This window comes from Myotis lucifugus, unplaced genomic scaffold (genome assembly GCF_000147115.1).
Source record: "Myotis lucifugus unplaced genomic scaffold, Myoluc2.0 scaffold_195, whole genome shotgun sequence".
NCBI lineage: Eukaryota > Metazoa > Chordata > Mammalia > Chiroptera > Vespertilionidae > Myotis > Myotis lucifugus.
Window position 1 is genome coordinate 2,262,450 of NW_005871243.1, and position 26,737 is coordinate 2,289,186.

At 51.4% G+C, this 26,737-nt stretch overlaps 1 protein-coding gene across 1 annotated transcript in view; it reads right to left on the bottom strand.

Annotated features, from left to right (window-relative positions):
• The window catches only part of LARS2 (leucyl-tRNA synthetase 2, mitochondrial), an 83,355-nt gene that overhangs the window by 4,848 nt on the left and 51,770 nt on the right, over positions 1-26,737 (bottom strand). The window contains exons 11-18 of the mRNA XM_023760872.1: positions 25,504-25,787; positions 21,887-21,985; positions 18,458-18,595; positions 9,771-9,871; positions 7,347-7,529; positions 5,560-5,729; positions 3,624-3,701; positions 2,114-2,225 (exon numbers count right to left, since the gene is read on the bottom strand). Coding sequence (XP_023616640.1) covers positions 2,114-2,225; positions 3,624-3,701; positions 5,560-5,729; positions 7,347-7,529; positions 9,771-9,871; positions 18,458-18,595; positions 21,887-21,985; positions 25,504-25,787 — 1,165 coding nt within the window. The remainder of the gene's footprint in view (positions 1-2,113; positions 2,226-3,623; positions 3,702-5,559; positions 5,730-7,346; positions 7,530-9,770; positions 9,872-18,457; positions 18,596-21,886; positions 21,986-25,503; positions 25,788-26,737) is intronic.

Here is a 26,737-nt window from a genome sequence, read left to right on the forward strand (position 1 = left end):
TAACCAGCGGTTCTCAACCTGTGGGTCGAGACCCCTTTGGGGGTCGAATGACCATCGGAAAACACATATATAATTAATTACATATTGTTTTTGTGATTAATCACTATGCTTTAATTATGTTCAATTTGTAACAATGAAAATACAGCCTGCATATCAGATATTTACATTACGATTCATAACAGCAGCAAAATTACAGTTATGAAGTAGCAACGAAAATAATTTTATGGTTGGGGGTCACCACAACATGAGGAACTGTATGAAAGGGTGGCGGCATTAGGAAGGTTGAGAACCACTGATCTAACCACTGAGCAACCGGCCAGGGCTGTCTCTCGAATGCTGCTAGTTCTTACCTTTCCTTGCCTCCTTCGTCTTCACTCTTGGAACGTGTTCAACCCTCATGAAGTCCCTACAATTACCTCCTCAACTCCCTTTCCTTCTAAATCACTACCCAGTGTCACTGAAAATCACAACCCCCCAGTCCAGGGCTCACAGACCCCATCACAGAACACCCCCCACCATGGTTGTCCCCTCACTGGGAGCCGGTCAGGACAGCACCCAGTCACCACTTCCTCCTTGTGGTTCCCTGTCTCTTCGGCTCCGTTTGGTCTGAAGACTGAATGACGTTTTTGGCAGCGTGTGTGGCCAACGGCACTTATTTCAGGAGCCGGTGCTTTCTGTGTGGCTTCCGGGCCTCTGGTCGACACACGTGGGAAGGGCCGCGGGGAGGTCTGCTACTTCCCAGAGGCCCCGGATAAAAGCACCGTGTCAACCCTGAATCCTAGGCGGCCCGTCTCCTGCGAAACGTCCCAGTGGTCACAGGAGACCACTGAGCACAAGGTTTGGGGGCCCAGGGCCTGGGACCCGCACAGCCACCCGCTCAGTACCTGTCACTTCATTTCCATTCCCACCAGGGGCCACTGCAGGGTTCGGCACGGCCCTCCTGCACCTGCCGGGCCCGGGACTCGGGCGCTGCAGAGAAACAGGCCGACGACCCTCGCTTTCCTAAGTGAACTGAGACTCGTTCAGGCAAGATGCTTTAGCGGCAAATAAATTCCATTCTTTTCCTTCTAACAAAGAAAAAGACTGAAACCTCATGCTATTTTACAAAATAGTTCCATATCATATTAAAATTACAAAAAATGGAGATGAGAAAAGGAAAAGAATAAAGAAGGTGGCTTAATGCAGAGAATGTTCAAATTATTATTTTTAAAATATTTTTTAAAAGAGAAGAAGGGAGAGGGAGAGAGGGATAGAAACATCAATGTTGAGAGAAAATTGATCGGCTGCCTCCTGTATGCCCCACACTGGGGATCGAACCCACAACCCGGGCATGTGCCCTGACCGGGAATAGGACATGTCTCTTGGTTCATGGGGCGAGACATTCAACCACTGAGCCACGGCGGCCGGGCTCAAATTGTTTAAGAGGAGAAGATGCGGGTATTGCAGCGATGGCCTTTCAGAACGACCAGCGGGCCCTGTAAAACGTCCTCAACGAGCTGCCCCAAGATGGGAAAGCACAGGGAAGCCCTGCCTTCGGTTGTCACCTGAGAGCAGGTCTTACGTTGAGGACACAGCCCACCTGCCTGTGCATCAGAATCACCAGGAGCCTTTAAAGCAGATTCTCCCACCCCAGAACCCAGAACTCGATCTCCAAGGGTGGGTGGGGCAGAGGCGTCCACACGGAACCATGTGAGCCTCAGGAGGTCACACCGGCTGCAGTGCCCGGCTGAGGAATCAGGGGCCTGAATCGCAGCCTCAGCGGGTGCAGTTCAGATCTGCACTGTCCGTCCGGGGCCCCTTTCTCCATCTGTGAAGTGGGACTAACCATGAGTTTCTATCTTAAAAACATGACATGGGTCATGATGTGTGGGCGCCAGGAGGCTGGGTGAATGTTCTGCGGTGACATCACTATTCACACTGTTCCAAAGGGGGAGGTGTCTTCCCCTTTGGGCGGGGTGACCACAAAGCACCACCACTATTCCGAGCACAAGACGAGCACAGATGCCAAACCCGGGCCCCTGGCGCAGGACATCTGCGTCCCGAATCAGGTTCTGCAAGAGGCTCGAGCACGTTCTGGGGAGCAGTGACTTGTTGGGCGAGGATGCCCACCTACCTGCCCAGAGCTCGGAGGTTATGTGAGGGGCCATCGGGGCGGCCATCACCAGCAGGGCACACAGAGCGTCCTCGAACTCGGGGCTGTGGAGGACGACCCTCGGAGAAGCTTGCTGCGGGAGAGAAGAGAACACGGATGTAAGACTGCGAAGGCATGTGGAATACACAGCAAGCACGCCAGGATGTAGCTGACGTCCAGACACTCCGCAGGCTGGAAGAAGCCTTCTGGACCAGCCGTGTTGGCTCTGGACCAAGAACTTTCTCCATTAACCCTTTTCGGTCCAACGTCCAGGCTGACTCGACAGACCAGGCGCTAGAAGCAGGTCCAACGTGGAGCTGAGGTTGACACTGCAAACCGCTGCGATTTTATGCATTGTCAGTAAGGTGCTGGGTTGCATGTGAGGAAATGTTTCAAAAGATACCACACTATGAAATGTTTTAAAGAATAAACTCTTTGATTGAACATACTTAATAATATAACCACTGAATTTTTGGTTTAAACTTCAAAATAAGAACATTAAAAAGTTCAACATTCAATCCCGTCAATTAATTTGGACCAGACTGTTTGAATTCCAAAAATAAAATTGGACTGCAAAGGGTTAAATGACAGTATTAAAAACAGCTTCAGCAGTACCAACAAGTACACCACTCTTAACTGAGCACTCACTGTGCCCTCAGTCTGACGCCCACTCCTTCAGCTCTCACACGGCCCTCTGAGGGCGGCGTTCTGACCCCATGGGACAGCGGGAGCAGTTGAGGGTTAGAGGGGAGTCCTCTCCCTGGGCACATGGCTAATGTCTACCCCAGTTTTTATCCATCTTCTAATGTGGCATGTTTAACTATACTAAAAGTGGCTAGCCTTAGGGAGTGCAATCTATAAATCTCTTCCCCTGTTTTAAAGGCTTGGAGAGGGCTTCATTATAAAAAGCATGTGTTAATAGTTTTAATAGTTAATAGTTTAAATGTGTTAATACTTTTTTTTTTTTCTTGTCCAAACAACTAACCCCTTGCCCAAGCTCCATTTGTTGGAAGTCCTTGGCCTGGCAAGAAAAAGGACAGTCACTTGTCCCAAGACGGTGAGACTGTCCTGCAAAGGCTGACTTCTGTTCTCAGTGAGAGCAAACCCGACTGGTCTAAGTTAAAGGAATTAAAATGTTAATGATGCCAGGGGAGGGGGGGGAGGGGGCAGCGGCGGTAAGTCACAGGAGCCCAGGCAGTGGGAGCAGGAAGAGGAGGCACAGGGGGAAGGCTCGGAGGCCCTGGGCTGCTCCTGGAGTTGTCACCCCACCACCTAGGCCTCTGCATCCTCGTCACCAAAACACGGGGGAGGGTGGCGGAGGGGGCTAGGACCAGATAATCTTTCGGCACCTTCAGCTCTAAGACGAGGCTGTGACTATGGACAAAATGCTTCTTTGAGATAAAGAAGGTGACACCGTGGTCCTGCTCAGCCCCCGGCCTGAGCCCTTGCCGGCGCCTCGGCTACAGCCCACGAGGACAGACAGGCCGCTTACCACGAGGGCCCCGCTGAGTCCCATCAGATGAGAAATGGCAGAGTTCAGAGAGAAGTCCTCCGTGAAGTGGGCGGTCACCTAGGGGTGAAAGTTGAATTATTCACTTTCTTCAGAACTCCTCCAAGCTTCCCACAAAGAAACAGGGCCTCATCCAAAAGTGTGAATTAAATGAATGCAACCATAGCTATTTACACGTGTTCACTGGCTCAGCTCATCACGATAATGTTTCATCAGCACAAAGAGTGTTAAAACCATGTTGATGGTTCCTCTTCCCCCACAGCTGGGAGGTGCTGGTGCTCACGGCGGGTCCTTAAGAAAACGCGGGGAGCAGGAGGCAGGACCCCCAATGAGCACACATGGAAGCCAGAGCGGACAGGAGACGGGTAAAGGACGGCCCGTCCCCTCGGCTGCGCGGCTTCGATTCATAAGGAGGAGGATCAGCGCGTGGACAAGGTTCGTCTTCCATTTTCCAACGTGCAGTCGACCTCGGAGCACGAACACGATTTGTCAGCTTTGCCCTGTGTGTGCTTTCCCATTCTGACCTCGGGCGAGGAGACAGAGAAAGAACACATCTTTAAGATGTCCAGAGTCCCCGCTGTGTTGAAATAACCCACTGCTATTCTCTGACAGGGCAGAAGGACTTGCCAGGCCCAGAGAGAAAGTATGTGGAATGAAAACAATCCCTCAGGCGCCACTCAGAGCACCAGCGCGCTCCCTGCCTCCGGTCTCCACGCCAGAGGACGGAGGGCAGAGGGCGGAGGGCGGAAAGGAAGCTGAGGAGGTGTCCCCAAACGAGACCAGGCTGCGCCTGGGGCCACGTCAGGTTACACAGCCACAGAGGAACAACACCCTCCTTCAATGTCATCGGTTACCAGCGTCCAGAAGTGACCGTGGCTGACTTCATACATTTGAATCAGCACATTAAAAAACAGCAACACAGCCGAGGAGCATCTGGGGTCTCTGGTACCCGTTAAAAATGGCTTCAGAATTCCTAAATGCCTTCTTTCAGAGACTGACATTTTTTCACCAAGTTCTTAAAAGGCAAATGTCGCCCTGGTGGCTCAGGTGATTGGAGCATCATCTTCCACACCAACAGGTGGTGGGCTCAATTCCGGGTCAGGGCACATACCCAAGTTGTGGGTTAGATCCCCGGTCGGGGCACATACAGGTAACATCACTACTTCTCTCCCTCGCTCTCTAAAAATCAATTAAAAAAAATATTCTCAGGTGAGGATAAAAAAAAGTTCCAACTTAAAAGAAAAAAGAAAAAAAGGCAAATATCATTGTATTAGAGCAGATTCCTAGATTTAAAAAAAAATTAAAGGTTTTTGTTATCAATGAAGAATATTTTTAAATGATTTAGACAATAATACACTATTCTCTAAGAATGTAACATGAATAAATCATTTATTTGCAAACATTAACCCACAAGAACTCACACAGATACTGTGCAGCAAAGTCACTGGCTGGGCACGTCCCGCACCAGGGAACTTGGATTCTAGCCTCTTGGTTCCTCACTAGCTGTGTGACTTTCCGAAAGACGCTTAACCTCTCTGTGCCTCGTCTCTATCCCCATCTGTAGAATGCGGATGCAAAAGAAGAGAGTCCTTCATGCCCTTTCACCTCTCAAATTCTGCTTCTGTTGCTCTAAGGTGTTAGTGTAATCAGCGTGATCCTGAGCTGGCCTCTGCCCGCACATGTTAGGTATGGACACATGGAGAGAGGGCAGCTCCCTGAGATCCGGGCCACTTCCACAAGAATGACTGCACTTTCGCTCCACCTTGGCGAAATGTCAAAGCAGTAGATGGATTACTCAAGGCCAGTGGGGCCACCATAATGAAGAGGAAGACTCACGTGGGCCCACCGAGAGAAGGTGGCCACACAAACCTCAAGTGCCTGTTACAGAGTCGCCCAGTGTCCCCAGAAAGTCTCTGACCTGAGAGATGATCGTGTTCTTGAACGCCCAGAGCTTGCGGGCCTCGGCTCTCTCCTCGCTGCTCAGCCGCTGGGGCCTGGGAACCTCCCCGGAAGCCCTGGCCTCAATGAAGCGGGTTGCCAAGGACCACAGCCGCTGCTGCCATCTCAGCACGCCGGGCAGCGCGTCAGCTGTGGTGGTGTTGGTAGATGAGAGAGAAAGAGAGACACATGGGAATGACTGGGTTACCCCTGAGCCTCGAAAAGCACCTGTGAACTGAGGACACACTTGGCTGTGCCCCGTGGATGGATCCACGGGCTGGTGGATGGTCCTCCCTGGCCGCCACTGTCTGGGAACTCAGACCAGGGCGATTCCATCAGATCTCAGCGACCCAGACGCTCTGAGCACCAGGCGGCAAGGCTGCTTAAAGTGCCGCCCATGACTGTCCCGGCCCTTGGAGCTCAGAAGCTTGGCCAGGATGTGCGCACTGCACACTGCCTGATGAAGAGTCTGTGGCACAACAGGGAGCCTGGGGACACATTCCCCATCTCACCGGGGCAGGTACCACTCAGGGTGGTGGTCTGCAGACAGCTGGGAGCCCATCGAGTACAGCACGAGCTGTTTGCACACGATGTGTCCTTGCCAGACATGTGGACTGCCTATGTCAACCTTGCTCATCCAATCTGGGTGCTGATCTGATTTCCAGGAGAAGCTGAGCGCCTCATCCTGTCACCCTGGATCAAGGGTCAGCCAGATGAAGGCCAGGCCAGTCTTTCCTCCTGGGCCACTGGACTAGGCACTCCTAAGCCTGATGCACACAGACCTTGGGGAAGGCTCGCTAGGAGGAGCTGCCTGGAGGCTGCCTGCAGGGGGGAGGGAGCAGAATTGCGCCCCCAAGTCTGCACTTCCTAATCCCGGGTTCTAATGCAGCAGGCCCAGGACTGGCGCCTGTGACGGCCCCTCCAGCCACCCTGCTCATTAGACATGAGGTGGCAAACTAGCGGGTGGTCCAGGCATCTGCGCGCATCTTCCCGTCACACGCATGAGCAGATCACCGAGGAAGCGTGAATGGCCGCTGGACAGGGATCCAGGACACCCAGATTATTTTACATATTTATCATACATATTACTTGTAAGTATGTGATATGCATGCCACATACTACCCATGTTAAATATGTAATGTGTGTATTAAAGACACTTATGCTATTTATAAATATGTGATGTGTACATATAACAATATAATAAATCCAAGATTAGTTTCCTTCATGCCGTTGTAGATCTAAATGACTTCTAGAGAGACTTTCCCTGAGGGGGCTCTGGAGGCTGTGGCGACCGAAGAGGTCACGTGACAGCAGGCCCAGGCCCAGGCCCAGGCGGGGTTTCTGGACCGGTGAGGGTGATGGCACTTCTAGAAAAACCCTGTCAGGACAGACCAGGGCCCCACGGGCAGCATGGAGGCCAGTGTGGCTCCAAGTACACGTTCTCAAGGTGGGTCCTTGTGGAACCTGGGTCCACGGGCTTGTCGGAGGCAGGCTCCTGGGCCCGCCCTGGGGCCGTGGCGGCAAGGGTGAGGATGGGGAGCCCGTGATGCCAACGAGCTCCCGGGTGATTCGGAGGCCCATTCACCTGAGACACTGGGCTCCCAGGGCACCACCCTGGCTGATGCAGACAGACGGCCACTCGCTCCACGGAGCCCATCTCTAGACCCCTCTCCCACTGCCTTCAACCAGGACAGCGGCGTCCCCGAATGCCTTTAGCGTACAGGCTGAGGACAAAGGGGGCCGAGCAGGAAGAGGCAGGCGGCTTACTCTTGACGTCCCACAAGATATCCTTCTCTGGGGGGGCGGCGAAGAGGAGGTAGAGGCGGACCGTGTCGATGCCGTACTGCTGCACCACCTCCTCGGGGTCCACCCCATTGTGCTTGGACTTGCTCATCTTCTCCCACGTCACCTCCAGCTTCTCCTTTGTTTTTGCATGAACAGGGACAGAACCTAGATGCCAAAATAATACAGAGGTACAGCGTGTGCACCTCTGAACTGATTCTATGAAAATACATTCAATAAGAAAACAGTGGGTGAGCAGTTACAACTGCCCACGGGAACGCCGCTAATTCACTGAACAAGCCCCTCTCGCTCCATCCGCATTATATGACAAAAAATGTTTTTACGTGAATGAGGCTCACCTCCCACCACAAATCTTCTTTCATGAATATAATTTTCCCTCAACCACAAAATAAGACAAAGCAATCTCTCCTTTTATAAAAGTATGTACCAAAGAGGAAATGAGGAAGGATAAGAAGGACTCATACGTATTGCTGTTTTCTTTGTGGATCCGGGGTTTCCTATGGGAGCTGGCGGCTGACCAGCAAGGCCTCAGAGCAGCACAGCGCCCTGCGTCTCAGTCACTGGCCTTTAGTCCAGGTCTTAGTCACCAATGATCTCACACTGTCAAGGCCACGGAGCTAACTCACTGGGCTCACACGAATGTGGTCCCTCGGTGCTGCCAGAGCCACGCCCTGTCCTTGGAAGTGTCTCCTTCCCACCCACACGCAGTGGCCCAGAGGGCGCTGACAGAGGAGGCCTGAAATGGCCATGTTTGGAGGAGGCCGGGGCCAGGAAGGACATCTGACCAGGCTAAGCCTCTTTCTCAGGACCTGGAACTAGGAGACAGAAGCTCTGTTTGGATGGCGTTGGGCACTTGCAGCCATAAAACCTAGAGAGATGGGGCGAGACCTGGCACAGTGGCTCCCTAAGATCGCTCTGCAAACGGAAATTAGGGGCGAGCAGAATCCAAGCCTGGAAAACAGGACAGAGAGAAGCAGGAAGAGGAACCAGGGGCTGGAGGAGAGGGAGGAGAGAGGAGTGGCCTGGGGACGTCCCCCACGAGGTGGGGCTGCTGGTATTTCCTGCAGCTGCGCTGGGGTGATGCCCCCACATCCTTGTGCTAAAACCGTCAAACGCCCAAGGGACCGAAACATGTACCTAAAAGCCAAGTCCACACTTCAGGAGAGGAACACACACTAAGTGGATGGAGGCCTACCCCGCTGACCCTCGGTTTCGCTCCCGGGGACAAGTCTCCGTGAGAAGGGAAAGATGTTCACAACACTGGCCTCGGAGCAGAGGGAGCTGTTGGGTGCAGGCTGTGCTGAGGCTCAGGGAACCCCTGCCCTCCATAGCCCCCCACCGCTGCTCCGGGCTGTGCTCGCATATACAGCCCTGCTGTGCGAACCAGGAGAGTCAGGAAAAAGGCATCTTTCTGGGCAGGGAAGCTGAGGAGTTAAAATGGGCCCTCTTGGCAGATGTGGCCCTGAGGTGCCTCGTCTGGTACGTGGCTGGCTGCCAGGCCTCGCTCACGCCCTCGGCTGGTGCCTTTGTGCCCTGACCGCTTCCCTCAGAGCTGGATTTGTGTGCCCCTGGTCCGTGCTGGAGAAACACTGCCAACTTCTGCTTCTCCAGCTCCTTTTTCTCCCACGGTGACCATTGCTAACCGGGCATATGGCAGCTTTGATTAGGTAACTCCTCTACTGCTGGGCATGGGAGGCTGCCGACCATTTAAGGGGTGTTGGCTTCACCTAATCTCACCCATTATGCGCTGGTTTTCTAAAGAATTTCAGGGCCACAGTGCTGGGGGTTTCTCACAGCTGCCTCCATGTCACCCCCTTCTGCATTTTTGAACATGTCGTTTGTTTGTGTGCTGGGTGCACAGGACATGTGCTCATCACGCCACCGAAGGAGCCAGTGGGAGGCGCTCTCTGTGAGGAAAAGGCTCAGGAGAGTGGGGAGTGGAGGGCTGTCCAGGGAATGAGGGAAGGCGTCCACCAGGCAGCGCTGGACCTGGACGGGTGGCTGTGGGGGCTGCGGGAGCAAGTAGAGAGGTGGCCCCCAGCTTCTCCAATGCGCCTCTAGACCACGTGGCAGAAATGCAGGGGGGACCCCAGTCTCCTGGCTGGGAGCTGTCCCTGACAGGGGCTGTCAAACACGAACTGGGACAGGAGGCGACGCCCGACTAGCTCCATGTTACATAGGGATGAACACCCGCCAGTAGCTAACAGGCTGGATTGGATGGGGCCCGGCCGCCTGCAGAGGGCGGGCCCAGAGCCAGCTGAGGCTGAGACCAGGAGGCCACAGGCCCCGCTCCTGCTTCGCACCCAGCCAAGGCCTTTGTCAGTGGCTCTCAGGCCTGGCCTCGGTCCTCTGCACCCACCTGGATGGGCCCGGATGGGCCATTCTTACCTGTGAGATCGACTTCCTCTCTCCGTAGATACTGACCAGATGGAAGGCGGAAGGTCTGCCCCTTGATAAGGCCTTGGGCCAGCAGCTTATGGAAAGGCTCTCTGCGAAAAGAGCAGGAGAAGAAGACTGGTGGGCGAGGTATTCAAAGCAGCCAGAGAACAGCAGTTGGAGAGAGAGGACTGCCCTCTCTGAAAACAGGTAGGCCGAGCACTGCCGCATGTAAACCCACTTGAACAAATGGCTCCTTAGAAATTAGTGGCAAGAGCCCTGGCCGCGGAGCTCAGTTGGTGAGAGCGTCGTCCCAATACGCCAAGGTTGCGGGTGCCATCTCCAGTCAGGGCACATACAAGAAGCAACCCGTGAGAGCGCAAATAAGCGGAACAAGTCCATGTTCTTTTTCTCTCTCTCCTTTTCCTTCCTTCCTCTCTCTCTCAAAATACATAAATAATCAATACATGAAATTAAAATAAATAAGTAAATAAATAAATAAGCGGTAAAAACATTAAGTCAAACCAGCAGGTACTAACTTCTTTTGGAAGGCCTGGATTTGAGCCTCCATTCTGCTTCTCAAGGAATTCTACGAGCCAAGGCAACGCACTCGTTCTCAGCATCAGCGCTTATCGTAAGGGAGGCAGTAGAAATCTGCCTCAAAGGCCGTTGGGGAGATGAAATGGAATGATCGCGTGAAAACACTCGTAAGGTTTCCAGAACCACACGGAAGGGCCAGGAGGACACGGAGGTTCACACGGGCTGTTCGCACAGTTACTCTCCCCTTAACCTTACATTCAGGGCCTGCGTTAGACATTTTTAACTCATACAAATTATACACGAATACACCCTTTCTGTTCATCGAACGTCACCCCCCTCCCCCCCCAGGCCTACTCCCCTCTGAGGAGGCAGTTATTCTTAATAGCTTGGTGAATATCCTGGAAAAGTCTGGAGACTTTTTCCAAAACTTTTTCCATGCAAACCTGTATATACACATATATGGTTGTAGAGACTTCTGGGTGGATTTAAATCGTTGCGGTCACAGTGCACATTACTTTGTGGCATTTCGCTTAACAATACAAATGTCCTTTTTTCCACAGCAGTCCATATAGATCTGTATCACTTTTTATGTTATTTATTTTTGTTAATCCTCACCAGAGGATTTTTTTTTTTTTTAGCGAGAGTGGTAGGGGAGGGGAGAGAGAGAGAGAGAGAGAGAGAGAGAGCTGTGAGAGAGACATATCGCCTCCCGCATGCGCCCTGACCTGGGCAGGGAATCAAGCCTGCAACGAGGCACGTGCCCTTAACTAGGACTCGAACCCGGGACCCTGCAATCTGCTGGCTGATGCTCTAACCACTAAGCGACCGGGGAGGGCATCTAGCTCATATTTAAACACCTATCTCATGTTCTACAATATAGATGGGTTATAATTTATTTACATTGCCTGTTTTCTTTTTCTTAAAAAAATGAGTTTTAGTCACACCCTTACTGGCTGAATAGTAAAATACAAACTTTTTCTCTAAAGAGGACAAGTTGAGGTTGACCCTCTCACTGAATGACTTCATTTCAGATTTAAAATGTTTATTCTGAAGAGTCCACCTAATTCAGCTTTGAGGCACGTGAGCAAGAGCCACTCTAACTCCACGAATGACCCGTGGAGACATGGCCGCTCCCCGGGTCCGTGTTTCACATCCACGAGGACACGGGAGGCTCAGTGGTGTTCCTACGCATGTTGCCGGCAGCCCGTCCTCCCTCTCCACATGCAAACCTTGGGCTTCAAGTTCACCTACACAGAGTGGCTTTTATGTCGAGGTTCAAAAAACCCAGTCACTTCAGAGACGGCGCCGACCACAAACTCTGCTCTAGTGAAGTAGGCGGGGGGCTGGGGGGCTGGCTGTGCTCATGTCACAGGCTCTCACGTGGCCCACAGCCTCTGATGCTCTGATGCCGAGGGGGTCCGCTCCTGACAAGGCCTCTGGACAGGCCCCGGGTCGCACACTGCGCAGCCCCTGTGGCTGCGAGGACAGAGGTGGTTCAAAGGGATTTGGGGGGGGGGGGTGGAGCTAATCAAAGAGACTGAGCAGGAACGAGATGAGGGTCAGCTAGACAAAAAGGACCCCTGGCCTGCGTATTTTAAAACCTTGTTATGAGCAGTGTACGTGTGCACATGCTGCTGCCCGACGCAACTTCCCCGCCCTGCCCGGCGCGGCGGATGCGCTAGCTGCCACCTCGGGCTCCAGTGCTCCTGCGCTAGTTCTCATTGCGAGTCCATGGCTTCAGTCACTCTTAAGAGAGATTTTTAAAAGATGTCTTTGGGGTGGAAGGAGGGAGGGAACAATCTAAATTCCCAAAGATAAAATCAGTAGCATTTAATCCTCAAGAAGGGTAGGCGATGAACGGAACCCGTTCTGTTCTTGCAGTTTATCGAGTGGCACAACGCCGCCACCTTCTGGGAACGAGCAGAATTGCAACCTTCCAGCAGGCGAGCCTAACTCCAGCGGGCGGCCTAATGCTGCACTCCTCAGGCCTCAGAAACGTAAACCTTTCGGGGGTTTTGTTAATCCTCAGCAGAGGATATTTTCCCACTGATTTTTAAAGAGAATGGAAGTGAGGGGGAGGGAGGGAGGGAGGGAAGGAGCGAGCTAGAGAGAGAGAGAGAGAGAGAGAGAGACATCGATGTGAGAGAGACACATCAATTGGTTGCCTCCAGCGAGTGCCCTGACTGGGACCAGGGATTGAGCCTGCAACTATGTCTCCTTGACCGGAATTGAACCCAAAACCCTTCAGTCCACAGGCCAACGCCCTGTCCACTGAGCCAAACTGGCTAGGGCAAAATAATCTTTTACATGCAGTTCAGCACACATACTGAAAGCATATAAACCCTAGGGGTCAAACTTGATGAATTTTCACAACATAAACACACACACTGATGTAACCAGCATCCAGGTCAATGACCAGAATGTGACCAACAACCTTCCAGGGGCACCACCAGCCTGGCTGCTGACACCATCGCTTATTTCTGCCTGTTTCAGAACCTTTTGGAGTGTGGCATCTCAGGCGTGTCCACCCTGGAGGCTGTCCCCAGAACTGGCAGGCGGGACTCAGAAAGCAGGGCAGAAATCAAGGCCTGCTCCTTGCAGGAGTTGGTTTTAATTTCTGAAACACAGGACACAGCTGGTAGCTTAGGCTCGCCAGACCCTCCTCCCCCAGCCGTCCTGGCAGCATCGCCCGGAGCAGGGATGGCGGGACTGCCCAGGGGCCCTGACCCTCCACTTCCCAGACATCCCAGATCCTGGCAGCTCTCCCCGGCTGCCTCAGACTGAGCGTCGAATTCTTCTTAGTACCACCTTCTCAGAAAGCAGAGTCACCATGTGAATTTATGATTTTTATCCAACAGGTGTCTACTGGGTGCCTCCTATGTGTCTGGTGCTGAGCCAGGCCCTGGGGATGTCCTGGTGGTCAAAGCCCCCCGCCCTCAGGGAGCCAGCCCTTGGCTCTCCCTGGACCAAACCACTGTCCGAGCACCCTGAGAGCTGGGGGCGGGGGGCTTTTGCAGGGAGAGGCACACTGATAGATTTCAAACTGTCCACTTCAAGCTCGAAGGAGGAGCAGCAGGAACAAGGGAATGAGAGTGGGAGAGAACCCTGAGTGTTGGCAAGGAATTTCAGTGGGGAAGGTGCTCCCCAGCTCCTGAACAGCTCATTCCCGTGATCCCCACCCTGACTCTTCCAGGGCCCCAGGGGGGCTCCACAGGCCTGTGGGTATCTGGTTCTCATTTTCTTGGCTGAAGCCAGCCACATCCGCCCCCATGTGCAGCTTAGCTCTAAATGAGGACTCACGCTTATTTATTCAACACACATCTGAGCAACAACTGGGTACAGAGCACTCTGCAATTAATCAGAAAGCTCACAGTAAAACGGGCGGCCCGAGACGTGCTCATAAATAACACTTGACACCTTTAGGAGGGCACCAGGTGAGATGCGAGGGGCACGGTGCCTGGGGGTGAGGGTCAAGGGGACGTCAAGGGCCCTGCTGGACCTGGAACAGTCCTGCTGTAGTAGAGATCACACCACACTGCCAAGTTCATTATCAAGATGCACAGCTGGTGTAAGGCACTTCCCATTTGTGCGTTCATTCACTCATTCATCACAGTGACTGTATAGTGGGGGGAGGGGGGTGTTTAAAAGAAAGCAAAAAGCCTGCAATTCTAAACCACCAACAAACCCCTCTGACTGGGGACCATCCAGAGTGGGGGCAGCATGCGGGGCCGCTGCCTTGAGGACGGCCCTCCATGGCTTCATTTCATGAATACACATTTATGCTCCTTGTTCTGAGCGGGCTTCCTCCTTGCTCCTTTCACACCACCGCTGGGGGTGGGCTGCATTGCTTGCACTGCAACACAGCTGTGGGCATGCAGAATGGTGCATCTTTGTGCTTCCTCGACCCTCTGGACTGCGCTAACTCAGAAATTACAGCTGTACCTGCTGGTCATTGAAGGCCCTTTTATCCCACTAAGAAAGGAAGGGAGGGAGGAGAGAAGGAGGGAAGGAAGGAAAGGGAGGGAGGGAGTTGCTAATTAATAGAAGAAATAAGGAATTCAGAGCATAGGTTGATAGGCTCTTTTAAACACCCTTATGCAAATCATTGCGTGCAAGGAATATGCTAAGCAAGATGTGGCTAAGAGGATCCCAGGGCTCATGAGGGCCCTAAGCAGTCACTGTGGATGGCACTGACCTACTTAGAAAGCACTAGAGAGCCTGCTGCCCACCCTTCGGACCAGGTCTGGTGGCTAGCCTGGAGATCTTGGAAAAAGAAAACAGGAAGCCATGGATCTCTGAAAACATTTCCAGCTTAGACTTTCCAGACTAAATTCACCTCCGCCTTGGACCATTATGTTCACAGCATTAGCCAGTTTCGAAGCTTGAAGCCATGGCTCATTCTTAAAACATCACCATTTCTGTTTCCTAGCAGCCAGCCAATAGCTCACAGGGAGACCTTGTTAATACAGGGAGACCCAAGCGAAGCTTCTCTTCTATTCCCTCCCCTCCCTTCTCCCAGGAGCCCGCTCTGGTGTGGTCAGAGGAGCAGGAGAGAGCCCCACGGACCGGGCCTGCTGAGCTCCCAGGGTCAGCAGAGGCTGCTAACAGGGGAGCAGCGAACTGTGACCTCCTGGTTCCTGGGTCAATGCTCAACCACGTAGCCACACCATTCAGGCCTCAAATATAGTTTTAACCCACGGAGAAGAAGTCATGAAAGCAGCCAGGCCTGTCCTATACCTTAAAACAGGTAGCCATCGAATGAGTCACTGATTCAGTTACTTCCACAAAGAGCTGCTCCAAAGCTGGAGCAGCGTGCCCTGCCGTGAGGAGGGAGCCAGAAGTCACTTCAGCCTTTGTGTCTAGACCCGCGCGGGACAGGAGTGCTTCTCCTGCTGCACCGGGCCGTTGTACTTGACCTCCATCCAATTCTCCCTACCCCAAGGAGAGCCCCTCCTTTGAAGAACATACATTTGTATCTGTTTATGTCAAGTGCCCTTGACTGGAATTGAACCCAGGACCCTTTGGTCCGCAGGCCGACGCTCTAGCCACTGAGCCAAACCAGCTAGGGTAGAGCAGAAGAGTTTTATGTGCCGACATGGAAAGATCACTAAGTTATATTATTGAATCAAAAAAAGCAAAAGATATATACAAATAATATATGTAACATGTCAAAATGAGTATATCAATAGGAACACGGAGCTATGCAAAATTGTTTTGGGGAAGAAATCAAATGACACTGTTAGCAAGTTGAGGAGAAGTGTGCAGGGTGGGGTGCAGGGAGGACATTTCATTGTTCTCTTCCTTGTAGCTAAAATATTTTAATCTTAGACATGTATAATTACTTTCTATTGTTAATCAGGGTTATCTGGCTGGGGAGATAATCAGACATTTTCCTACTTTTCTTTGCAATTAAAAAACAGACTAAAGGCCCTGGCCAGGTAGCTTAGTTGGTTAGAGTATTGTCCCAATATGCCAAGGCTGCAGGCTCGATCCCTGGTCAGAGCACATACAAGAATCAACCAATGGATGCATAAATAAGTGGAAAAACACGTTGGTCTCTCTCTCTCTCTAAAATCAATAAATAAAAAATTTAAAAATATTCTAAAAATATTCTAAAAGATGTTGCATTAAAAAAAGGACAAATGAAACATGTAAAACATGGTCATCGAGCTGGCAACTCATAGTTGGACCTTCACTAAAGAACACGAGAGCTATTCTAAAGCATGTGATTTGAAAAAAAGGGACATGACTTCAGATGTTAAGATCAGAGATGCAAGAAGGAAGAGAGAAAAGATATAGCAATTCCAACCACATTCCCATTAGATACTTCTGTGGATCTGAGAAGCTGAATCTGAAATATACACGGAAGAACAAAGGTCCAATCACAGCTAAGATACTCCCAGAGAAAAAGAATAAAGTAGGAGGACTTCCCTTACTGAATATTAAGACTTACAAAATTAAAATAAATCCAGTAAATAACTAGCACAGCAAAAACCAAATAAACCAATGGAAGGAATAAAGATCCTATAATAGGCCCTTGCATATATATGAAAACTTGATTTATGAGGGAGAGGACTCTACCAATCAGGGGGGAAATGGATGCTACTGAGACACTAAAAGCAATGAAAGGTTATTAAAATTTACTACATTAAATTATGAGTTTTTGTTCATCAAAAGACATAAAAATAAGGCAAGCTAAGGACTGGGAAAAAATACTTGCAATTCCTACAGCTGAAAAAGCATTAGCATCCAGAATAACTCAAGAATTTCTACAAACGCCCTAGCTTGCTTGGCTCAGTGGATAGAGCATCAGCCTGTGGACTGAAGGGTCCCAGGTTCGATTCTGGCCAAGGGCACATGCCTGGGTTGTGGGCTTGATCCCCAGTGGGGGGCGTGCAGGAGGCAGCTGATCAATGATTCTCTCTCATCATGGATGTTTCTCTCTCTCTCTCTCTCTCCTTTTCCCTTCCTCTCTGAAATCAATAAATATTTTTTTTAAAAGAATTCCTACAAACAATAGAACACTACCCAGAAGAAATATGGGCAGCCGGGCCAGCGTGGCTCAGTGGTTGAGCATCGACCTATGAACAGGAGGTCACAGTTCTATCTGATCAGGGCACATGCCCGCCCGGTTTGCAGGCTCAATCCCCAGTAGGGGGCGTGCAGGAGGCAGCGATCGATGATTCTCACTCATTGTTGATGTTTCTGTCTCTCTCTCCCTTCCTCTCTGAAATCAATAAAAGTATATTAAAAAAAGAAATACGAGCAAAGGACACAATCAAGGATCCACTGTAAGAGGACACACAGAGGACCATAAACATTAAAAACATGCCAAACTTCAGTAAGTCAGCAGTGTTGCTAACGCAATCCTAACTCACAGAGCAATCCATTCTACAACCACCAGCTTTTCAAAATGTAAAGCTGTTGTCATGATGAAGACATAGAGAGAGCAACAGGAGCCCTCACCTCTGCTGTGAGAGGGTAGGTTTATGTAACCAACATGGTGCTCCTGAGTCAAGCTGAACATGTGCAAACCCCACAATCGGCAGCTCTGCTCTTAGGGACACACCCCAGAGAACCGCTGACACCTGGGCCAGGAGTCACATACAAGAATGCTCACAGCAGTTTTGTTCAGAACTGCACAAAACAGTCCAGCGACCACTACTGGGGGTTTGGGCACGTACACCGAGCTCTGCATTAGAATCCATTCCCTGTAACAGACACCACAGTGTGGGAGAGGAACGCTACAACTCTGTGCAGCACCGTGGATGAACCCAGGAGTGTTGAGCAAGGAAAGCAGGACAGAGCACCTGAAATAAGATCCTACTCAAACACAGAAAACTAAACAGTGCATATTGTTGAAATACACACACACACACACACACACACACACACAGAGGTGATACATTTTTAAAGAAAAGTAAGAGAGTGAATAATTCAAGATTCAGGGCAGGGGTTTGCTGGGCGAGGGGTGGTGGTGGAGGAAGAGGGATGTTAGGATTGGAGAGGGCACCCCGGGGACTCCAAGGAACCTCTCACATTGTTTCTTAAACTGAGAAGGGGGTGCACGGCACTTCATTGTATGCTTTAAGCTGTTCAGTACATTAAATACATGTAATATGTATGATATACTTCATGGGGAAAAGCATACGCACATCTTTCTGAACATCCTAGGGACTTGATCACAGGCCAACAGGAAGAGAATTTATCAATGGATTTACAATGTGATTCCCTAGCCTTTAACCCGTTATATATTTTTATCAGAGTGATATATTGAGGCAGGATTCAGTCCAGCTTGGAAACAGAGCTTGTACCGAGGGGCCAGAAGATAAATATGACCGAACATGAGAAGCGACAAAAAGCTGTAGTGAAACATCATAAACCGCTCTTCTCTGCCTCTCAAGTAAAAAAATCTCAATTGCTTAACTCCATCCGACAGAGAAGGGCGAAGGCAAGATCTGATGGGAACATGCGGTACCACCTCCTACAACAATTAAGCAACAGAAACGCACTTCCAATGGTTCAGGCTGACCTTGACCACGAAAATGGACTCGAAAAACAGAATTCTTCTGTGACATTTACTGGCTTCAGTACGGGCGCCTGCGTTAAGTTGCTGTTCATGGTGCTGAATTCTTTTGCAAAGCGGCCTAATTGCTCACCTGTGCTTGACCATTTTTTGATCGTGGCAGAAATGACTGAAGAATCTCGCGTAGAACAAGTGCATGACGGCGTGCTCTTTCCCCCCAATGTACAGATCCACGGGCATCCAGTAGTCGGCCAGCGCTGGGCTGAAAGGACTGGGAGAAAGAGAAATGGCCATTTTTTAAAAACCTGCTCTGCCACAGTTGGGCTGTAATTTGCATATGCCCTGAAATAAATTATGTCAGAGAAAAACACTGATTTCCTTTTTAAAATATAATAAGAGAGCCCGGCCAGCAATGCTCAGTGGTTGAGCGTGGAGGTCACTGTTCGATTCCCATCAGGGCACATGCCCGGGTGGCGGCTCGATCCCCAGTGTGGAGCATGCAGGAGGCAGCCAATCGATGATTCTCTCTCTTCACTGATGTTTCTATCTCTCTCTCCCTCTCCCTTCCGCTCTGAAATCAATAAAAAGTAAATAAATACATATACATATATATAAAGAGAAAACCTTATATAACGAAGGAGAAAAAAGTCAGATCAGTGTTCATTTGTAAAATTTATAAAAACTGTTTCAGAAGCCATTACTGACATATTTTAACAAATGCAATTTTCATATAAAATGAGGACAAGAGGAAAATATACAAGCAAAAAAAGGGGGTTATTGCATATTTGAATATCTAAATTTATTTTAATTTTTATTATAGAAAATTGAGATTTTTATGTTCTTACCAACAGGGGGCAATGTAGCATTTACAATGGAGATTACCATACAGACACTAAATGTTCATTTTAAAACAGAAATTCAGTCTTATTTTTTAAATGCAGACAGCAAAAGCTTGTATTTGACTCCTGGATGCAGTGAGCAAACTTAGGGTACCAGTCAGAAAAGAGCCCACAACTCCCTGTCACCTAACTGGGTCTTCAGTCTATAGAGCTCCTAAAAGGAAGGCTTCCTCATACTCCCGGTCCTCAGGGATGCTGGGAGGAGAACCACTTCCTATGATGACTCTTGGAGGTGTGTGTGTGAGTGTGCAGAGGTGTGTGTGACAGTGTGCAGAGGTGCGTGACTGTGAGCAGGTGTGTGTATGTGTGTGCAGATGTGTGTGTGAGCAGGTGTGTGTATGTGTGTGCAGAGGTGTGTGTGAGTGTGCAGAAGTGTGTGTGCGTGCAGAGGTGTCTGTGTGTGCAGATATGTGTGTGTGTGTGTGCAAAGGTGTGTGTGTGCAGAGGTATGTGTGTGTGTGCACATGTGTTGGGGGGCAGTGCTGGCTGGGGACAGACCTCTTCATTCCCAGGGACTGCCCTCACGGAGGCCATCAATGCAGTACACAGCATACTTCTGCCTTTGCAGGAGGTGTACTCCATGATTTCAAGTATCTGAGTTCTCTCCCCCACGCCTCTCCCCGCAGCGTGGACTCGGCTGGCGCTGGCTCCTGTTGCTAAGCAGGTGAGCCTGTCCAACCACCACGCGTTAGCATCTTACTGCAGTGACTCCTCCAGTCACTCTGCCAGAATTCTAGTAAAATTTAAAAAAATGTTTTTCTTTGTGAAAAATGGTTCCCCAGAGAAATCCAACTGCTGCTCCAGGTGATAGACGAGAAAGGGGAGTCGGGATGGTACTTAGCCTCAAACGAGTTTGGGATCAACTAAGGACTGAGGTGCTGAAAGCAGCTACAGCTCGGATCTGTGATCTTCCCGAAACCACCAAGTGAGGCCGAAGCCGGTGCTGAAATGAGCGGCCGACGTTGGGAAGGAAATGAGCTCCTGGCATCCCAGATGGGGGCTGTGAGGGCCCAGGACTGCCTTTCTCCTCCGGGCAGGAGGGTCCCACCGCTGTCATCTACAGTCTCCCTCATCTGTGAGAAGCTGCTCCCTGCAGCTCTGAGAGGTGCACAGCCTGCGTCCCACATCAGCTGGCTGTTACCAGGTGGGTGCACCACAGTGCCTTCTAGAAGGAAGACCCAGGAGAGGGCCCCTCCGTGGGTAACCTGGAGCAGCAGGTTCCCAGCCTCAGCAGTCACCCCGCACCCTTTCTGTCTTTGCTGGTTACTCTGGGCCCCCCTCACCTGGCCTGGCCTGAATCAAAGCCAGAATTGCAATACTGTCGGGCGGGGCGGGGAGCGCAGGGGCGACCGTCTCACTGGAATATTATAAAAAGGGGCCTTTCTATACATGGGCTATGGGTTTCAGAGTCATTGTTCTGCAGACAAGAGCAAGCTGGCAAGGCCTCTGAGCACAGTTTTTTTGTAGTTTTTCCTGTGCTCAGTGATTGCTTTCTTTTGTTTTCATTCTCTCTCTACTTATCCACCTCCTGCGCTCTTTCCCTCATTTATCTGCTTTTTCAAGGGAACACAGGCACACAGATAAAAAGCAAACAGCACCAAAGGGTTTGACATTCAGAGCAGCGCTCTCCGGCCCCATCCCTTCACTGACCCCTCTCCCCGCACACCCGCCCATTCCTCAGCCACGTTTGCTCCCTTAGCTGTTTCTTCTGGCAATTATTAAAAATATGTGCATACTCTTCGTTGATTTATCAGTTTTAGATTTTAATCGTTGACAGTGTGTGATAAGAGCTGGTGTTTCTTAGCTCTCATACTCCCTCCCTCCTATCCTCCCTGCATAGTTCCATCATTATTTTCAGTCGAGTAAATGACATTAGAGCTTTATAATTGCATAAATGCAGGCCAGTGCGGGGCCAAGGGGGCACGCCTCCAGCACTTCCTTCCTTCCTCTGTGCTTTATCTTTCCTGTACTTGGGACTAACTTGGCCACAAAGAATCTAATTCAATCATCTAACAGGCTCCCTTGACAAGATCTGCTTCAAGGAGCAGAGTGACCAACAGCTCCCAGCAGTTCCATCTGTAAATCCACTCGGGCCCGGCTGGCGTGGCTCAGTGGCTAAGCGTGGACCTATGAACCAGGAGGTCACAGTTCGATTCCCGCTTAGGACACATGCCCAGGTTGCAGGCTCGATCCCAGGTGTGGGGTGTGCAGGAGGCAGCCAATCAATGATTCTCGCTCATCACTGATGTTTGTATCTCTCTCTCCCTCTCCCTTCCTCTCTGAAATCAATAAAAAAAATACATATGTAAAAAAAAATAAATCCACTTGGTGTCCATGCTGTGCCAGGACCAGGACAGAGTCCTCTCTGCCTGACCTGGGACTCTCCAATGGGCAAGCTTTGCACGAGGCATCCTGTTGGCCTGGCCGAGACCTCCTCAGAGCTGCACTGTGGTCTGAGGCTCTTCCTACCCGTCCCTACTTCCCTGGGTCCCTTCCCAGGTGTGGGACCAGCTCCAGGGTCAAAGGGCGCTCCCTGCGACTCCTGCTCCCTCGCCCTTCACTCCTCATAGGCACTTCCCCCAAGCAGTGTCCTGCACATCGAATCCATGTGGCTGTGCTTCTGGAAGACCCTGGCGGACACGTGCGAGTCGGGCAGGGCTTACCTGTGCGTGTTCCGAGGGTCGGTGTATCTGAAGTAGTACCAGGCGGAATCCACAAAGGTGTCCATCGTGTCTGTCTCTCTCTTGGCTGCGCCCTTGCACCTAGGAAATAAGTGAAGTCCGTCCATTGGTTTCTTTAAATATTAATGCAGTGCTCCACCAGCTTTGAGAAAGTGTGGTAATGAGGAGGAATGTGAAATGCCCTAAGGACAAGGCGCATCAGGGAAGGACCATTCGGAGAAAGCTCTTTTGTACTGTACCCTCCATGTTTTAAAGAAATTCTCGGAATAAGAACTTCAGTCTTTAACAATTAAAAGCCTTATTCTCCACTTCTCCGATGGAACCTGGTAGAAAATCTAACAACCTAAAGGGACAGGACAAGAGTAAGTGTCTTTCTTGCGCATTAACTTCTATCTCAGGCGCGTCAACACTGCCTCTAGCCAAGCCTCCTTTATGATGCTTCAGAGGCAAATCAATTCACGAAGAGAAGTTGAAAACCAAATGCAGCCAGACGCTGCACTGGAAAATGAACTTACTTAAAAACATTTGCTCTAGGGGGCAGGGTGCAGAAGCCCCCTGGGTGACCCTGGAAAATGAATCACCTTGAAGCCTGAAGGCAGAGACCACCACAGCGCCCTCAAACCAGCTGGTGAGAAGCAGCCATGAGCACCTCCTTCCAGCTGTGCAACAAGTGGTCGACAGGGGAGCCTGAAGTCAGCCCTGGGTGGGAGTGCCTACACCACAGAATCCGCAGCCCTGCAAACCGGAAGCCCCTCCAGAGGGCTACTTAGTACACATTTACCCACATCCGCTGCCTAAACACGGGCTCCTAACAGGAGGGTGAAGACAGACCTGCTGTTCAAGAAAATCAATGGAGAAGATTTGAAAAGAAAAAGCAACCCTCGCTCTAGGGATGCAGATGCCGGGGACGGAGGTTCCACCAGGGCCCAGCTGCTGAGCCAAGTGTGAAGCACGTCCCCAGGGTGCTGGGCCTGGGGAGTGAAGGAACTGGTGCCACAGCCACATCTTCCAGGGACCCAGGAGAGGGTGCCCTCAGTCACGCCTCGCCTAGGAGGGGCTCAGCTCCCTTGAGGACCCACTAGGCCTGGACCAGCCATGGATCGGGTGAGTCAGCTGTTAACAGTGAAAAGCCACAGGGGAGGGGGAGGACACGGCCCGGACTCCACACTCGCCCTTTTGAGGCACAGAAGCAGGGCCAACCATCCCTCCGATGCTGCCGTGGGCAGTCTATGTCCTTGGGGGTTCTTGGAGGAAAAGGAAAGGCATGAGGAGCCCCAGGAAGAAGCGATGAAACTTCTGCTCATTTGGCATGCAAGGGCTCGAGTCTGTTTTTAATCTTCAAATAAAAGAAGGGTTGCATTCATATCTCGCACCTGTGAAGCAGTTCATACCGGCTTTACAAATATTACCCTATTACCGAGGGAAACAGCCACTCCCACCTCCCACTTGTTAAATGGAAGTGGCTGAGCAGAGACAGGAGCCTCAGATATTGGGGTGTCTCTCGGGGGACCCCCCCAGGGACCTCCTGCATTTTAGTCAGGGGGCTCCCACTGAGAACAGTGGTGGCCCCTGCGGGTAGGAGCTTATCAGAGAGACCCCGGGAATCCTGTTTCCCACCACCCTGTGCTGCCCTAAGACACCCGCTCAACAGTGCGTCTCTAAGGTAGCGCCAGCCTTTTTACTTGGAGAGCTATCGGCTGAACACAGAGACCATTTCGGGAAACAGTTGGGAGACACACGTTACTTCGTCTCCCTCACCATTAGTGCCCTACAAGGCAGGAGGAAAACGCAGGATTCAGCTGGGAAAAGGAGTGACCTCTGGCTGCGCTGGTTTCCTTTTCAGTGGTCATGCTGGACCCACAGACAAGCAACACGTTTTCCTAAGTGGGAGGGATAGACGATGGTGACATCATCATGACTAGCTCCAACAGTGATAACACTAACACTGGGTAGCAGGCCCTGACCCTGCTCACAGGCAGGATCCCACTTGATCCCCAGTAACCCTGGGGCTACGAGGCAGATACTACTCATGGCCCCATTTTGCAGATGAGTAAATAACTAGGGCTCAGAGAGGTTAGGAAATCCTCCCAAGGTCTCGGAGCTCAGGGGTAAGGACGCCACGTCTGTTGGGCTCTGCTGCCTGCGGTCCTCACCACCGCGCTGCCCGCTTGGCCACGCTGGCCCGGAGGCTCTCAGCCCTGGTGCTCAGCAGAACCACCGGGGAGCCTTGACCAATACCAAGGCCTGGCTCTGCCCTCCAGGAACCTGCCTCCAGGTCGGAAACCTCATTCCTGACAGTGAGGCCCTGACTTTGGTGAATGAGCCCTGAGGGCCACCCGCTTTCCAGAAGACAAGACCTTTGTCACTACTCACCAACAAAGAGGGTGCACTAATTTCCTCCCACGCCCACGCTTCTACCCCCAAATGGTCCAGAGCTTCCTACACTCCTTCCCACAAGCCCCTCTCACGTCTCCAGGCTGCCGTGTGGGGCCCTCGGAGGACTGCGGGCTGGGTGGATGGGAATATGGTGCCAACACTTCTATTTATTGAATGTAGGTGCCACCGAGAACAGCCCTTCTGAACAGCCCTTCAGGGGGATTATTTAATTCCTGATAAAGAAATCAAAGCTCAGAGAAATCAAAGGACGTTCCCAAGGCCACACAGCCAGACTGGAATCTATTACTGTCTGACTCCCAGGCCTGGAACGTGGTTACCTAATTATCAACCTTGTAACTCAGCTCTGTGCTGGCAGAGGACTAGGTTATTTCAAAAACACTCTGGTCGTGATTTCTCTAAAAAAAGAAAAAGGGCTTTTCCACAGAAGGAAGAAGGAAGACACGGGAACTTGGTATCGATTATTTGTTTACGTAATGAGCTGATAAGGCATCATCAACATTACACTTGAGATAGGCCAGTGAGCTGACAGAAAAACACAGTCCCACTCGCAAAATGAGGAGAAGGGAAAGGGGCAGGTTTCAGTACCCCAGAGCGCGAACCCCGAGCAGGGTGGCTGCCGTAGCCTCTCCTCGGCTCCTGGTGATAAAACCTCCCCGTTGTCGGTCACTGGGTGGGAAACCACTTCCTCTCACCTGCAGAAGCTCTTTGGGATGTAAATGAAAGAGACTGGGCCTCTGCAACCCTACTGGACCAGATGCTTCTGGGGAAGATGTGGATGGACATGACTCTCCCCCATCCCTGCGGCTGGGCCCAGACTCCAGCCCCTTCTCTCAAAGGTCCCAAAAGTCCCTACCGGCTTGGCTCAGTGGATAGAGTGTCAGCCTGCGGACTGAAGGGTCCCTGGTTCAATTCTGGCCAAGGGCACATGCCCAGGTTGCGGGCTCGATCCCCAGTGGGGGGTGTGCAGGAGGCAGCCAGTCAGTGATTCTCTCTCATCATTGATGTTTCTATCTCTCTCTCCCTTTCCCTTCCTCTCTGATGTCAATACATTTTTTTTAAAAGGTCCCAAAAGACCTACGTTATTCTACCAGCCCAGTGGGAGTCCCAGAAGGGAGCAGTTAGCCCCAGAGAAAAGGGAGTCTGAAACCCCAGCAGGGCGCTGGGGCCACAGTCAGTCTCAGCTGGGGCACGTGGTTGCTTACCTGGGGCAGGGGCAGTTCACCCACTCCGACGCGGTGGCCAGTGGGGAGCCTCCCTTGCCAGTGAAAGATGTGATGCTGGGCAAGGTCACAGGCAGGTCCTCCAGCGGCACGGGCACGGGGCCACAGGCCGGGCAGTGGACCATGGGGATGGGGGTGCCCCAGTACCGCTGCCTGGAGATCAGCCAGTCCTTCAGTTTACCACTCGTCACGTCTCCACCCACTCCCTTCCTCCGGGCTTTCTCAGTCAGCGCGAGAAACGCATCCTGCCGGCTCATACCTGTGAACTGAGAGGGAAAGAAGGGGTCCGTTCCTCCCTGCGCAAGAACAAGCATCGTGCCCGACTGGCATGGCTCAGTGGTTGAGTGTCGAGCTATGAACCAGGAGGTCACGGTTCGAATTCCTGGTCAGAGCACATGCCCGGGATGGGGGCTCGATCCCCAGTGTGGGGCGTGCAGGAGGCAGCCGATCAGTGATTCTCTCTCATCATTGATGTTTCTCTCTCTCTCTCCCTCTCCCTTCCTCTCTGAAATGAAGAAATACACACACACACACACACACACACACACACACACACACCAGTATATATATGAAGAACAAGCGCCGCCCGTGCCACCACCAGGACTGCCGGGTTTCTGTGGGCTCTGTGCACTATGACCTTTGTGAGCCCTGGTGCCTTTGCCCTTGTGGGCCCCTTCCTCCCGAAGATCATACCAAAAAATTATATTTTATGACTGTGTGGAATAAAAATAAATATAATTTTTACCCTAAAAGTTCACTTTTTTTCTTCTGATTTTAAAAGAAAACCTTTGGGGGGCCCTAGGCTGCATCCACGGGGCCATCTGATGGGTAAGTGGCCCTGGCTCCGGGCCTCCCCGGACACCCGCTGCCGAGATCATCACACACCAGCACGCAGCTGCCGGTCAAGAACGGCATCACATGCTTTTGTAATGACTGCTCCTCTGTTGGGGGGAAAAGGCATTCAGAAGAGAAAAATGCAGTATTGCCCCAAAGCAGGAGTGCAGCCAAGCAGGGAAGGGATGGGCCCAGCTTGAGAACCAGAAGCACCTTTTGTGCCTAAACGTTTCCATTTTGTAGACACAGGGCAGAGCCCGGACAGCAGAAAAGAGGAACTCTCTTTCACCTGACGCCTTTCCGAGAAGAAAGGAATGAGGAGAACCGGCCCTGTGGGGTGCCCTGGAATCGGATAAGGCCTGTGCTCGGCACTGGGGGCACC